General features: G+C 41.1%; 1 protein-coding gene across 1 annotated transcript in view; it reads right to left on the minus strand.

Moving 5' to 3' along the window:
* Nucleotides 1–759: 759 nt before the first annotated feature.
* The window catches only part of c1qtnf1 (C1q and TNF related 1), a 47,526-nt gene continuing 31,094 nt past the window's right edge, over nucleotides 760–17,191 (minus strand). The window contains exons 2-4 of the mRNA XM_084185228.1: nucleotides 6,559–6,740; nucleotides 6,048–6,184; nucleotides 760–3,338 (exon numbers count right to left, since the gene is read on the minus strand). Of these exons, the coding sequence (XP_084041354.1) occupies nucleotides 2,788–3,338; nucleotides 6,048–6,184; nucleotides 6,559–6,740 (870 nt within the window). The 3' untranslated portion in view covers nucleotides 760–2,787. The remainder of the gene's footprint in view (nucleotides 3,339–6,047; nucleotides 6,185–6,558; nucleotides 6,741–17,191) is intronic.

Raw genomic sequence — 17,191 nt, forward strand, 5'->3', positions numbered from 1 at the left:
AGAGAGAGAGAGAGAGAGAGAGAGAGAGAGAGAGAGAGAGAGAGAGAGAGGGAGAGGGAGAGGGACAGGGACAGGGACAGAGAGAGGGAGAAGGAGAAGGAGGAGAAGGAGATGGACAGAGAGAGGGAGAGGGAGAGGGAGAAGGAGATGGACAGGGAGAAGGAGATGGAGAAGGAGAGAGAAAGTACTAACTACAGTAAGAAAGACAGAGGCATAATATTTGCTGTCCCTAGGTCTGTGTTTGGGTTGGTGTGCTTTGTTCTCCCAAGCACATTCCACTGTGTCCACTGAGAAAGTTTGGCAGGTACACACCATCAAACAGCCAGAAGAAATAGAGACAGGCACACACACACACACACATACACACACACACACACACACACACACACACACACACAAAACTAAACAAGCATGCAAGACCACCATATATCTCATGCACCCTATCCCTCAAACAAACAACAGAGCATTATTTCTTTTTCTTTTTAATGAATATGGCCCATATACATACTCAACTTAATCATATCAAAACTACTTTCAAACAATGCACAGTGGCTGAACAGCATTAGTCAAACAGTCTATTACAGGGTTCTTCAATTCCGGTCCTGGAGGGCCGAGACACCTCTGTTTTTCATCCTCTCCTTCTAATCAGGGGCTAATTCAGACCTGGGACACCAGGTGAGTGCAATTAACTACCAGGTAGAAATAAAAACCAGAAGTGTTTCGGCCCTCCAGGACCGGAATTGAAGAACCCTGGTCTATTATATAAAACATGTACGTCTGCATGCACTAAAACATTTCCTGGCATTTCTGGTCTTGGCTAAGTATTTCCTGGGGTCTAATTCCAAACCAAATTCCATATCTGGCCTTTCTCCCTAGATAATTTTTTCGCTCATCTTTCGCTAATAAAAAAGGATTGGATGACTTTGTCCGGACCCTGTTGCCTGACCAGGAAAAATAATTTAACTAGGACCCAGGGATAGGGTGTGGGGGTTTGGTTTTGAACGGGGCCCAACTAGGACCCAGGGCTGGGGTTTGGTTTGGAATGGGGCCCTGGCCTCGGAGGCTAACGGTGAGCTCTAGGGACGTCAACTCGCATAATTTTTTTTTTTCTGAAACCACCCTGGACATTTTCAATGACTCAAGGTTTCATGGAAAGTGAATACTGGCTTGTGGCAAAATATTTCGGTAGATATTTTTTTCACCACTGAGGTTTAACACGTTACACTTGATATTACAATATGTAAAAATTAAATAAACATAGTATATATCAAAAACTTTGCACAACATAATAAAAAACATTTAACAGTTAAAGCACCATGTAGTATTATTATTGTATATGTAACTGATTTTGCCCTATACGATTTTCATTTCCATTATTGCTGAGCCGATATTGTACCTTCAGTAAAGCTGAGTCTATTGTTGTATTATGGAGGCTTGGTTACATCCACAGTGGAACAATATTGTCAATATTGGCGCTGGGTTTTTTATTCAAAGGGCAACCCCACCCTAGTACAATAACTCCACAGACAGGGCTGACTACAGTCTACAAATGTCAGACAGACAACACTGCATAAATGGAGTGACCTTTTCTATTTGAATGGAAAGAGGTTTGCTTACAGGTTTTGAATGCCCACAGTCATTGAACAACCAGAATACAGCTATGTGAATGAATGTACAGCTATGCCATGCTTTGTCTCATTCCCTTCTAGCACCTGTTTCTTTATCTAGTCCAGGTTATTGAATGACTTGTTTTATGATATATGAAGTATACCTGTGTAGCCTGTGTTCATCCGATCAGGGAATAAAGCCTGAATAACGAGATATAAAGTGTTCCAACTCCTGTTCACTGTGAATTAGTCCTTTTTGGAAGTTTTTCCTGGTAAAGCCCTTTCACTACTTATTTTAGGATATGTTTACAGTGTAATTTAAGAGCAATCTTTGTCTAACTCAAAAAGATGATATATCTCTACATCTACATGTGAAAGCTATGAGGAGTGCTCTTAACCTAACATATGGTTTATCTGAGTGCAAAGTTGGTAAGAATTATAATACTTTCCATCACACAAAATACATTTAAAAAATACATAATTCCTGAAAGGTCATTCATTGGCACCCTGTTCCCTATTTAGTGCACTAATTTTGACCAGGCTCCATAGGGTTCTGGTGAAAGTAGTGTAATATATAGGGAATAGGGTGCCATTTGGGATGTTCACTTAGTGTTGCCGGGGGACATGGAGTACTTTTTAAGGTTTACTAGCCAAAAGGGACATCAGTACAGCAATGTGATGGCTGCAGATGCAGGACACTTCTTCACACCCTCAAGGCACTTTAAACTCAACAACACAACAACACAACAGTGACAATCTTGAATTCATTTTGTTTGGTTTCCTGTTAAAACATCCAAAAGATCCTCAATCTTTATCGGACTGTGTGTGCAACATGTTTTTGCCAGATTAAGACTTGGCTTACTTCTCAAACTATATATTTTGCTGTCTGGATTATGTTATATAAAATACATTTATTAAAAGACACAATAAGAAAATGAAGGAGATATTCTACTATGAACTGTGAACCAATCACTCTTCTGATTTTGTCTCCGTCTCGTTTCACACATGTCCATAATATCTCACAACCCCACAACCGTGTCTGTTGCGTCCCAAATAGCACCATATTCCCCTATATAGTACACTACTTTTGATTAGGGCCCATATGGCTCTGCTCAAAAGTAGTGCACTATATAGGGAATAGGGTGCCACTTGGGACATAGACCCAACTGTCCCCTTCCCCCTACCCCTCGCTCTTTGGCTTGATGAGGTGTCCATTGAAAGTGATGTAGGTATCAAAGTCATCGCTGAATATGGCGTTCTCTCGCTCCCCTTTGAACAGCCTGACCCACACCTGGTCATCTCGCTCCAGTTGTAGCATCAGGCTCTGGCTCTGCATGATGCTCCGGTCACTGGGCTGAGCGTACAGGATCACCACCTCCCTCTCGTTATGCATCACGTGCACATACGTCTCCTTCTGGTTCCACGTGTGCACGTTCAGGCTGAAGTAGTAGATCCCCGGCACGTAGCAGTAGAACTTGCCGGTGAACATGTTGAAGTGGCCGTAGAGGTTGACTAACTCGGTGTCGAACACTAAGGTCTGGTAGTAGTCGTTGGAGTGGATGGCCTTCTTGCGGCCCACGGAGAAGGCAGCGTATTGGACCTTGCAGGGTTCACCCTGGGTTCCTATGCTCCCCTTGGTGCCCTTGATGCCATTGGGCCCTCGGGGGCCGGACTGGCCGGACTTGCCGGATTTACCGTAGGGTCCTCGCTGGCCGCTGTCCCCCTTCTCACCTGGAGGAGGAAGAAGTAGAAATGTTAGAAAAACTCCAGCACATGCAATTTCTCCGCTGCACATCTATTGTTAACGTTTCTGAGACCTTTTTCAAGGCATTAAGAAGAGAATACCTCAGGTCAGTGGATGCAGTCAAAGTTCATGATTTATGTCAAGACTACAGATAAATTATTGTGTTTGTGTCTGACACAGATTTGCCCACTGCTTTGCATAGCTAGCGATCATTCACCATATAAGTTACAGTACCACATCTGTTTTCACATTCTCAGCATCCAATAAATATACAGTGAGGGAAAAAAGTATTTGATCCCCAGCTGATTTTGTACGTTTGCCCACTGACAACGACATGATCAGTCTATAATTTAATTGTAGGTTTATTTGAACAGTGAGAGACAGAATAACAACAAAAAAATCCAGAGAAACGCATGTCAAAAATGTTATAAATTGATTTGCATTTTAATGAGGGAAATAAGTATTTGACCCCTCTTCAAAACATGACTTAGTACTTGGTGGCAAAAACCTTGTTGGCAATCACAGAGGTCATACATTTCTTGTAGTTGGCCACCAGGTTTGCTCACATCTCAGGAGGGATTTTGTTCCACTCCTCTTTGCAGATCTTCTGCATGTCATTAAGGTTTCGAGGCTGACGTTTGGCAACTCGAACCTTCAGCTCCCTCCACAGATTTTCTATGGGATTACGGTCTGGAGACTGGCTAGGCCACTTCAGGACCTTAATGTGCTTCTTCTTGAGCCACTCCTTTGTTGCCTTGGCTGTGTGTTTTGGGTCATTGTCATGCTGGAATACCCATCCACGACTCATTTTCAATGCCCTGGCTGAGGGAAGGAGGTTCTCACCCAAGATTTGACGGTACGTGGCCCCGTCCATCGTCCCTTTGATGCAGTGAAGTTGTCCTTTCCCCTTAGCAGAAAAACACCCCCAAAGCATAATGTTTCCACCTCCATTTTTGACGGTGGGGATGGTGTTCTTGGGTTCATAGGCAGCATTCCTCCTCCTCCAAACACGGCGAGATGAGTTGATGCCAAAGAGCTCGATTTTGGTCTCATCTGACCACAACACTTTCACCCAGTTCTCCTCTGAATCATTCAGATGTTCATTGGCAAACTTCAGACGGGCCTGTATATGTGCTTTCTTGAGCAGGGGGACCTTGCGGGCGCTGCAGGATTTCAGTCCTTCACGGCGTAGTGTGTTACCAATTGTTTTCTTGGTGACTATGGTCCCAGCTGCCTTGAGATCATTAACAAGATCCTCCCGTGTAGTTCTGGGCTGATTCCTCACAGTTGTCATGATCATTGCAACTCCACGAGGTGAGATCTTGCATGGAGCCCCAGGCCGAGGGAGATTGACAGGTCTTTTGTGTTTCTTCCATTTGCAAATAATCGCACCAACTGTTGTCACCTTCTCACCAAGCTGCTTGGCGATGGTCTTGTAGCCCATTCCAGCCTTGTGTAGGTCTACAATCTTGTCCCTGACATCCTTGGAGAGCTCTTTGGTCTTGGCCATGGTGGAGAGTTTGGAATCTGATTGATTGATTGCTTCTGTGGACGGGTGTCTTTTATACAGGTAGCAAACTGAGATTAGGAGCACTCCCTTTAAGAGTTTGCTCCTAATCTCAGCTCGTTACCTGTATAAAAGACACCTGGGAGCCAGAAATCTTTCTGATTGAGAGGGGGTCAAATACTTATTTCCCTCATTAAAATGCAAATCAATTTATAACATTTTTGACATGCGTTTTTCTGGATTTTTTTGTTGTTATTCTGTCTCTCACTGTTCAAATAAACCTACCATTAAAATTATAGACTGATCATTTCTTTGTCAGTGGGCAAACGTACAAAATCAGCAGGGGATCAAATACTTTTCCCCTCACTGTAACGTGGCAGATACAAATACCCACAGCTGTTGTCCCCTCTCCTAACCCACTGGTTCCCAAACATGTTTTCTACCAAAGCCTTTAATCACCTCATCATTATCCCCCAAGACACAGCCTGAGTCCCAAATGGCACCCTATTCCTTATATAGTGTACTTCTTTTGACCAGGGCCCATAGGCACTATGTATTGAATAGGGTGCCATTTGGAATGCAGATGCAGTCCAGTCTTAAAGCTGAGACCCAGTAGAAACTTTTCACAACCCACCAGTGAGGCCTAACCCACTACTTTTTCTAACCCTGGGAAACAATTTCCTAACCCACAAACCCAAAGCTTTTGTCCCGTCTCATCTTTGTGGAGAGTCACCAAGCTCACCCTGCTTGCCACAGACCCTGCATGCCTGTGTGGTTTATCCTGACCCTGAACTGATCTTGGCAGAGACATTATTCTGGTTACAAAGGTATGAGAGTCTCGCTGACTCTCGAAAGCCTTGTGTGCAGTTGCTAGTTGCGACCTTCAGCTGCTAACTTCAGACCCATTTGCTATTCGACCCTTTAAGGCAAGTGAACCAATCTGCTTTCTGCTACACTGGACCACTCATTTGATGTTATTGTGCAACCTTTTAAATGGAAAGTGCTGTTCCCTAGTGATTCAGATGCTGCAAACGGTTGAAGTTAAATTCAAGTTAATTGCGTCCACCAACCAGCTCTCTCTAGAAATTGAGCCTGGGAACAAGGTTAAGTTTAAGTACATCAATTCAAGTTCCTTAACTTGAACTTAACTTAATGTGGTAGTGAGTAGTAGTGCAGGTGACCCACCTACCTTTGAGGATGGTGATGTTGATCTGTGGCACTGCCTGGTACTGTGGGTACTGTTGTGGGTAGTGGGGGTTGGCATACTGAGGAGGGGGCTGCTCTCCAGGGTCACAACACCGCAGACAGTCTTTACCCCTTACCTCACTACCAGGGGCCATAGAAAACAATGTCAATACATCCCAAATGGCACCCTATTCCCTATTTTATGCAATACTTTTGGCCCATATAGGGAGCCTGGTCAATGGTAGTGCACTATATAGGTAATATGGTGGCGCGGCAGGTAGCTTAGTTGTTAAGAGTGTTGTGCCAGTAACCGAAAGGTCGCTGGTTCTAATCCCCTAGCCGACTAGGTGAAAAATCTGTCGATGTGCCCTTGAGCAAGGCACTTAACCCTAATTGCTCCTGTAAGTCGCTCTGGATAAGAGTATCTGCTAAAAGACTAAAATGTTAAATGTATGGTGCCACTTGGAGGGGTAGTATCAGAGGGGTAATATCAGAGGGGTAGTATGCAGTAGTACCTGGCATCTCTGTGGTAGACCCTGGGGTTTGTCCTGGGGTCTGTCCTGTGGTCTGTTCTCTCTCTGTTCTGATCTTGTTCCTGGTCGTAGGGGGTCCGGTAGGGTTCGCCTGAGACCACCAACAGGAGCAGTACCACCCACGCACACAGGGCAGAGGGAGGCCACCCACCCCGCACTGTCATCTTCAGGAAACAGGAAGTGACATCAGTCATGATCAGGAATTGATTGAGCTCATATGGGAAGGAACCTCATATATTCTCCAATGTACTTTGACAAGGAAGTGAGGAGAGAGGACACATGGAATTAAGGAGATACAATTGAGATTCATCCATAGATTTTGTTAATGGTTGTTTTGCACTTTAGTTTTGCTATGAATAGTCCTTTCTTTAGGACAGTGATTACTACATTTTTGGTGAAGTTGGGGACAGACCCAGTGTCTCTGGAGACAGAGTGGTTTGGCCTGCTACATATGGTGTTTATGGGATAAACCACACACCTATATTCTCATCTATTTTCACTTGGATGGTTATGACACCTCATTATGACAAACAACAACAGAGTGTGCGTCCCAAATGTCACTATATAGTGCACTATGTTTTACAAGGGCTCTGGTCAAAAGTAGTGCACTATATAGGGAATATAGTGCAATTTGAGACGGAGACAGACTGTATTCTCAGAGTAAAAAATAAATAAATAAACACACATTTCCACACATCAGCCTAACTCAAGAGAAAATATGCTGGAGAATATGATTGTCTTTGAACTTCTTGAAAGCTAGAATCCTTAGTTGCTACATCCATTTTTGGACTTATAAATTATAAATTATATACCCAATGATTCTTGAAGAATATAACTTACAAGGGCAATTCCAAGGTAACGGAATTGCGCTGAGACTCAGGTTTTCACTTAAAATGTATGCCAAACAAAACCCATTGATTTCAAAGTTTAACAAACCATACAACACTATGCACAATAACTACTTTTAACATTTTACACTGAACATTTTACAAAAACACATTTACTGGAAGAACTGTGCGGATGTAAAGTTTGGTAACAGAATCTCTGTAAAATCTCCCTCAGTTTTTTATGTGTCCATGTTTTTAAAAAACTCTGATAAATATCTGCTCCGAATTAAGATTCAATTATGTCTGCAGAAAGAATGGGGTGTCAGCTATGACATGACACATTGACATAGAAAAAAATCAATTTTGGTTATTGAACTACAGTAAGTGAAGTGGATTTACACCCGGTAAGGGAATTGCGGTAATGGAATGTAATAATCTGTCCATGATTGGTATTACACAGAAATGCATAATTATCATTTTCTTCATGGTGATGTATCCTAAATAGGTACACAAAGGCATACATATGCAATATCCTCCTTTGCGTATTTGGGTATTATTCTACACACTGGCTATTATTTTAATGGCTCTGTCCCCAAACAAGACCAAATTTGGTTGGTCTGGACCGGACCAAATCTGAACCAATCATAGACATCTATGTTTCACATCAAAGTACAGCACAGTAGAGCTCAGTACAGTAGAGTACAATAGAGTAGAGTAAAGTAGAGTGTAGTTCAGACAGTACAGTAGAGTTAGTACAGTACAGCAGAGTAAAGTAGATTATAGTACAGTACAGTACAATACAGTAAATAGTGTATCAACTCTAGTGCGCTCTACTGTGTATTTTACTGAACTCTACTCTACTGTACAGAACAGTACTGTACTGAACTACACTTTACTTTTCTTTACTGCACTGTACTCCACTTTGCTGTACTGTACTGTACTGTGTTGTCTAAACTTGTGAACCAAACTGTGGTTTGTGACTACTACTGATATTATTTCTCAGTGTAGCCAATTCAATTGCAGAAATTCAATTACTGATTTTTCGGAAATTCCATTAACGATTTGGTAAAGGCATATCAAGTTTTAATTACTTAAGAATTCATAAACAAAATGTATATTAGTAAAAACACTATAACTAATTGATGATCTACCTTTATTTGTTACTTCTGTGAACTTTCATTATCCTCCCTCGTCATGAGGGAGAGAAATTTGAAAATAACTTAAAGATATATGGGTTTTTGGTAATGGAATTTCAATGCACAAGCCAATGTTTCTTAAAGTTACAGAAGACATAAACATTTCTCCCAAATAAAATATAAGTGTTGATATTAGTTGGCAGCAGACCTGGGCAGAAAATTGTATTTTGTAGTTTATTTGAAAATACTAACTTTTCAAATACTCGAGGTAGTCGAATATAGAGAATCAACTAATGGCAACTATTGGCAACTATTTCCTTTGATATTCAAATACAGGTTTCAGAAAAATAAATAATATTTTAAAGTATTTTGAATACCTCTCAGGAAAACAAATAATTTTTGAAGGTATTTGAATATATGCAACTTATATAAAAAAATATATATGTACAGTGGGGAAAAAAAGTATTTAGTCAGCCACCAATTGTGCAAGTTCTTCCACTTAAAAAGATGAGAGAGGCCTGTAATTTTTATCATAGGTACACGTCAACTATGACAGACAAAATTAGCAAAAAAAATCCTGAAACTCACATTGTAGGATTTTTTATGAATTTATTTGCAAATTATGGTGGAAAATAAGTATTTGGTCAATAACAAAAGTTTCTCAATACTTTGTTATATACCCTTTGTCGGCAATGACACAGGTCAAACGTTTTCTGTAAGTCTTCACAAGGTTTTCACACACTGTTGCTGGTATTTTGGCCCATTCCTCCATGCAGATCTCCTCTAGAGCAGTGATGTTTTGGGGCTGTCACTGGGCAACACGGACTTTCAACTCCATCCAAAGATTTTCTATGGGGTTGAGATCTGGAGACTGGCTAGGCCACTCCAGGACCTTGAAATGCTTCTTACGAAGCCACTCCTTCGTTGCCCGGGTGGTGTGTTTGGGATCATTGTCATGCTGAAAGACCCAGCCACGTTTCATCTTCAATGCCCTTGCTGATGGAAGGAGGTTTTCACTCAAAATCTCACGATACATGGCCCCATTCATTCTTTCCTTTAAACGGATCAGTCGTCCTGGTCCCTTTGCAGAAAAACAGCCCCAAAGCATGATGTTTCCACCCCCATGCTTCACAGTAGGTATGGTGTTCTCTGGATGCAACTCAGCATTCTTTGTCCTCCAAACACGACGAGTTGAGTTTTTACCAAAAAGTTCTATTTTGGTTTCATCTGACCATATGACATTCTCCCAATCCTCTTCTGGATCATCAAAATGCACTCTAGCAAACTTCAGACTGGCCTGGACATGTACTGGTTTAAGCAGGGGGACACGTCTTGCACTGCAGGATTTGAGTTCCTGGCGGCGTAGTGTGTTACTGATGGTAGGCTTTGTTACTTTGGTCCCAGCTCTCTGCAGGTCATTCACTAGGTCCCCCCGTGTGGTTCTGGGATTTTTGCTCACCGTTCTTGTGATCATTTTGACCTCACGGTGTGAGATCTTGCGTGGAGCCCCAGATCGAGGGCGATTATCAGTGGTCTTGTATGTCTTCCATTTCCTAATAATTGCTCCCACAGTTGATTTCTTCAAACCAATTTGCTTACCTATTGCAGATTCAGCCTTCCCAGCCTGGTGCAGGTTTACAATTTTGTTTCTGGTGTCCTTTGACAGCTCTTTGGTCTTTGCCAAAGTGGAGTTGGAAGTGTGACTGTTTGAGGTTGTGGACAGGTGTCTTTTATACTGATAACAAGTTCAAACAGGTGTCATTAATACAGGTAACGAGTGGAGGACAGAGGAGCCTCTTAAATAAGAAGTTACAGGTCTGTGAGAGCCAGAAATCTTGCTTGTTTGTAGGTGACCAAATACTTATTTTCCACCATAATTTGCAAATAAATTCATCAAAAATCCTACAATGTGATTTTCTGGATTTTTTTTTCTTAATTTGTCTGTCATAGTTGATGTGTACCTATGATGAACATTACAGGCCTCCCTCATCTTTTTAAGTGGGAGAACTTGCACAATTGGTGGCTGACTAAATACTTTTTTTCCCCACTGTATATATATATATATACAGTACCAGTCAAAAGTTTGGACACACCTACTCATTCAAGGGTTTTTCTTTATTTGTACTATTTTCTATATTGTAGAATAATAGTGAAGAGATCAAAACTATGAAATAACACACATGGAATCATGTAGTAACCCAAAAAGTGTTAACCAAATTTGAGAATCTTCAAAGTAGCCACCCTTTGCCTTGATGACAGCTTTGCACACTCTTGGCATTCTCTCAACCAGCTTCATGTGGTAGTCACCTGGAATGTATTTCAATTAACAGGTGTGCCTTGTTAAAAGTTCATTTGTCGAATGTCTTTCCTTCTTAATGCGTTTGAGCCAATCAGTTGTATTGTGACAAGGTAGGGATGGTATACAGAAGATATCCCTATTTGGTAAAAGACCAAGTCCATATTGTGGCAAGAACAGCTCAAATAAGCAAAGAGAAATGACAGTCTATCATTACTTTAAGAAATTAAGGTCAGTCAATATGGAACATTTCAAGAACTTTTAAAGTTTCTTCAAGTGTAGTCGCAAAAACCATCAAGCGCTACAAATGAAACTGGCTCTCATGAGGTCCGCCACAGGAAAGGAAGACCCAGAGTTACCTCTGCTGCAGAGGATAAGTTCATTAGAGTTAACTGCACCTCCTATTGTAGCCCAAATAAATGCTTCACTGAGTTCAAGTAACAGACACATCTCAACATCAACTGTTCAGAGGAGACTGCATGAATCAGGTCTTCATGGTCGAATTCCTGCAAAGAAACCACTACTAAAGGACACCAATGAGAAGAAGAGACTTGCTTGGGCCAAGAAACACGAGCAATGGACATTCGACCGGTGGAAATCTGTCCTTTGGTCTGATGAGTCCAAATTGGAGATTTTTGGTTCCAACCGCCGTGTCTTTGTGAGATGCAGAGTAGGTGAATGGTTCCCACATTGAAGCATGGAAGAGTAGGTGTGATGGTGTGGGGGTGCTTTGCTGGTGACACTGTCATTGATTTATTTAGAATTCAAGGCAAACTTAAACAGCATGGCTACCACAGCATTCTACAACGATACGCCATCCCATCTGGTTTGCGCTTAGTGGGACTATCATTTGTTTTTCAACAGGACAATGACCCAAACACACCTCCAGGCTGTGTAAGGGCTATTTGACCAAGAAGGAGAGTGATGGAGTATTGCATCAGATGACCTGGCCTCCACAATCACCCGACCTCAACCCAATTGAGGTGGTTTGGGATGAGTTGGACCGTAGAGTAAAGGAATAGCAGCCAACAAATGCTCAGCATGTGTGGGAACTCCTTCAAGACTGTTGGATGCTGGATGAGAGAATACCAAGAGTGTGAAAAGCTGTCATCAAGGTAAAGGGTGGCTACTTTGAAGAATCTAAAATCTAAAATATATTTTGATTTGTTTAACACATTTTGGGTTACTACATGTTTCCGTATGTGTTATTTCATAGTTTTGATGTCTTCACTATTATTCTACAATGTAGAAAATAGTAAAAATAAAGAAAAACCATTGAATGAGTAGGTGTGTCCAAACTTTTGACTGGTACTGTATATATCGAGAGATATATACACTGAACAAAAATGTAAACGCAACATGTAAAGTGTTGGTCCCATGTTTCATGAGCTGAAATAAAAGTTCCCAGAAATGTTCCATACGCAGAAAAAGCTTATTTCTCTCAAATTTAGTGCACAAATTTGTTTACATCCCTGTTAGCGAGCATTTGATCCTTTGTCAAGATAATCCATCCACCTGACAGATGTGGCATATCAAGAAGCTGATTACACAGCATGATCATTTCACAGGTGCACCTTGTGCTGGGGACAATAAAAGGCCACTCTAAAATGTGCAGTTTTGTCACGCAACACAATGCCACAGATGTCTCAAGTTTTGAGGGAGCGTGCAATTGCCATGCTGACTGCAGGAATGTCCACCAGAGCTGTTTCCAGAGAATTTAATATTAATTTCTCTACCGTCGTTTTAGAGAATTGTTAGTACGTCCAACCGGCCTCACAACCGCAGACCAAGTGTACTATACCACTGATTTCCTTATAACTGTAACTCAGCAAAATCTTTGAAATTGTTGCATGTTGCATTCATATTTTTGTTCAGTATATATTTGATGGCTGCCAAATATTTGATGAAAAAAAACTAGAACAGTTAGTTTAATGAGTCTAAATATATTATCATTAGCACATGGTTTGGAGGGCTTTCAGATAAGAATCTTAATAGCCTAGAATGAAATATTTAATGATTGAAAAAAATGTTTTTACATTAAACTGTATCAATCGAAATACTGGAAATTATTACCAATATTAACCAAACATATTTTGTTTTATTGTTTAACATTTATTTTTTCAGCGTTTCCTTATATCATGCTTTACATTACTCTTTACATCATTGTCATAGCCTATGGTTCTTTAACGGTCATTTTAGATCTTGGTTAATCATTTAAGATGGGGATTGCATCTGATGAACATCAGGGTCTCAAATGTTTTGTCAGTCATTGAGCAACAGTCAGGCCTGAACGTTCTTCCAGTGATGCTGAAACAAACATAATTTCCTTCTTCCTCCATTAAAATGCATCTGTCCAATGCCATCAGTTATGTACTGTAGGTTCAGGTATATCCCTCATTCCCAAATTAATGGAAAAGATAAGCACCGAATCAAACAAGGGAATTATATCTCCCTTATCTTTCCATTTAGCATTGAGGCATATACTGTATATGGATCTACAAAATAAATTACCTGGAACATGGACTTATGATAAGACACTTTTTTATGTTAAAATAATTATAATTCATAATAATAATTAACACTGAGAGTTTTAAATCAACACTGAAAGTGTAGAGTCTATGGACCCATATAGACACTGGAAAAGTGTTAAATTAACACACTGCTTAGTGTAGAGCCTTATTCAAATATTTCCCAGAGTGCCTTTCAAGCAAATTGTAGAATTACCACCCCATGACTATATTTGTTGGTGACAGAGACATGGATGTTGCACTCATCTAATTTTGGTCCTATGGACTTTGCCAAGTGAGTTCCTAAGGGAATATGTTATCATTGAAAAAACATGTATTTAACACAATACCATACCTATTTCATCAGGCCTTATTTTGATGGCCTAGTTTGACCCTAATCAAATCAAATGAAATTGTATTTATCACATACACCGAATACAACTGGTGTGAAATGCTCGCTTACGAACCTTTCCCAACGATGCAGAGTAAAAAAATTATAATACAAAACAAAATAGTAACTAACACAAGAGGAATAAAATAAAATACACAAGAATGAAGCTATATACAGAGAGTATCAGTACCAGATCAATGTGCAGAGGTACGAGGTACGAGGTACTTGGGGTAGATATGTAAATGAAGGGTCAAACGTTTCGGGTAGCCTTCCACAAGCTTCCCACAATAAGTTGGATGAATTTTGGCCCATTCCTCCTGACAGAGCTGGTGTAACTCAGTCAGGTTTGTAGGCCTCCTTGCTCGCACACGCTTTTTCAGTTCTGCCCACAAATGTTCTATAAGATTGAGGTCAGGTCTTTATGATGGCCACTCCAATACCTTGACATTGTTGTCCTTAAGCCATTTTACCACAACTTTGGAAGTATGCTTGGGGTCATTGTCCATTTGGAAGACCCATTTGCGACCAAGCTTTAACTTTCTGACTGATGTCTTGAGATGTTGCTTCAATATATCCACATAATTTTCCTTCCTCATGATGCCATCTATTTTGTGAAGTGCACCAGTCCCTCCTGCAAAAAAGCACCCCCACAACATGATGCTGCCACCCCCGTACTTCACAGTTGACATGGTGTTCTTTGGCTTGCAAGCATCCCCCTTTTTCCTCCAAACATAACGATGGTCATTATGGCCAAACAGTTATATTTTTGTTTCATCAGACCAGAAGGCATTTCTCCAAAAAAGTATGATCTTTGTCCCCATGTGCAGTTGCAAACCGTAGTCTGGCTTCTTTATGGTGGTTTTGGAGCAGTGGCTTCTTCCTTACTGAGCGGCTTTTCAGGTTATGTCGATATAGGACTCGTTTTACTGTGGATATAGATACTTTTGTACCTGTTTCCGCCAGCATCTTCACAAGGTCCTTTGCTGTTGTTCTGGGATTGATTTGCACTTTTCGCACCAAAGTACGTTCATCTCTAGGAGACAGAACGTGTCTCCTTCCTGAGTGGTATGACGGCTGCGTGGTCCCATGGTGTTTATACTTGCGTACTATTGTTTGTACAGATGAACGTGGTACCTTCAGGTGTTTGGAAATTGCGCCGAAGGATGAACCAGAATTGTGGAGGTCTACACATTTTTTTCTGAGGTCTTGGCTGATTTCTTTTCATTTTCCCGTGATGTCAAGCAAAGAGGCACTGAGTTTGAAGGTAGGCCTTGAAATACATCCACAGGTACACCTCCAATTGACTCAAATGATGTCAATTAGCTTATCAGAAGCTTCTAAAGCCATGACATCATTTTCTGGAATTTTCCAAGCTGTTTAAAGGCACAATCAACTTAGTGTATGTAAACTTCTGACCCACTGGAATTGTGATACAGTGAATTATAAGTGAAATAATCTGTCTGTAAACAATTGTTGGGAATATGACTTGTCCTAGCCGACTTGCCAAAACTATAGTTTGTTAACAATACATTTGTGGAGTGGTTGGAATATGAGTTTTAATGACTCCAACCTAAGTGTATGTAAACTTCCGACTTCAACTGTATATATTTGTGAGAAAAGAAAATGGGGGATTGGAAGTGATGTAGACAATTACATTGACGCAATTTACAATCTATCTGCAATATTAAAGCGGATCTACCCCCCAAAATAAATAGTCTCTGACCTTCTCCCTGTAGGCTGACTCATCGCCGTTGGTGATCAGGCCTACCACTGTCGTGTCGTCAGCAAACTTGATGATGGTGTAGGAGTCATGCACGGCCATGCAGTCGTGGGTGAACAGGGAGTACGGGAGGGGACTAAGCACACACCCCTGAGGGGCCCCCGTGTTGAGGGTCAACGTGGAGGAGGTGTTGTTGGCTACCCTCACCACCTGGGGCTGGCCCGTCAGGAAGTCCAGGATCCAGTTGCAGAGGGAGGTGTTCAGTCCCAGGGGCCCTAGCTTGATGATGAGCTTGGAGGGGACTATGGTATTGAACACTGAGCTGTAGTCTATGAACAGCATTCTCACATAGTTATTTCTCCTCTTGTCCAGGTGGGAGAGGGCAGTCTAAAGTGCAATTGAAATTGCGTCATCTGTGGATCTGTTGGAGTGGTATGCGAATTGGAGTGGGTCTAGGCTGTCTTGGATAATGGTGTTGATGTGTGTCATGATCAGCCTTTCAAAGCACTTCAATTACAGTGCTACAGGGCGATAGTCATTTAGGCAATTTACTTTGGAGCTCTTGGGAACAGGGACAGTGGTGGTCAGCTTGAAACATGTTGGGATTAAAGACTGGGACAAGGAAGACATCTGCCAGCTGGTCTCTGCATGCTTTGAGAACATGCCCTGGTATTCCATCTGTGATTGTTAACCTGTTTAAACGTTTTGCTCATATCGACCACAGAGAGCGAGATCACACAAATATCCAAAATCCTTCAACCACAATTTTTTGGCAAAGTTTTTGCTGGCCAATTATGGGCTCATAACTAAAAGTACAAAGGATAACCTCACTGGGTACCACTACAGTGAAAAGTGCAAATCACATTATGCTGGTTTACAAGGCAATTGGTAAATCCATTTGGAATCCAGCCAGTGTGGGGATAGCAAACTTTTTCAGAATGACTGCCAGGATTGGGAAGGCTAAGCTATAAAAAGTCTACCTAAAGCATCTAACTGGAACAACCATTTCAGAAATGGTTGCAATAAGTCCAAATAACATTTTGGATTAGTTTAGAAACTGTTTGTAATGTATATTTGAGTAGCATACAAATAATAAATTACTAAATCAATGTACATGCACAAACATAGATATTGAAACCAACAAGTCTATAAATAAACTTGCAATAGCGCATGCTGGGAAATATGATAATGATGGGAGTGGTTTTGGTTCAGAGTGATGTGTATGAGTTTCAGGCCCCTGTATTAGGGTAAAACTAGGCCCTCAAAATAAGGCCTCATGAAATATGTATGGTATTTTGTAGTGATGTTACGTTTGATACCGGAGCTCCGAGGCATGCGTCAGAATCGCTAAGCAGTTTACTTCGAAGCAGTGTGCCAATGCCTGTATCACTTTATCAGAAGCATGTGATCAATAACGTTCGACGCTTCGTTTTGTCAAACAACCACCTGATTGATTTGGCATTGGTTTCAGTAGAAGACAAAAAGGCTACCCTGTGCAGGTGCTACGGTGTGTGGGACGTCGTCTATAATAATTTGGCTGTTCTAAATTATTTTGACCAACAGGTGCCACTAGTGTACACTGTTGAACAAAGCCTCTGGCAATGAACAGATTTTCGACACAATTGGCTGTAAAGCCTCAATCCTTAAGTAAGCTGTGTTTCCCCATCACTAGTATTTTGTTATTTGTTGTAATTTTTTAAAATAACATAATCGCTTTGGATCTGTCTTGGTGAAGTCC

Source organism: Coregonus lavaretus (assembly GCF_964263955.1).
Source record: "Coregonus lavaretus genome assembly, chromosome: 1".
Lineage (NCBI taxonomy): Eukaryota > Metazoa > Chordata > Actinopteri > Salmoniformes > Salmonidae > Coregonus > Coregonus lavaretus.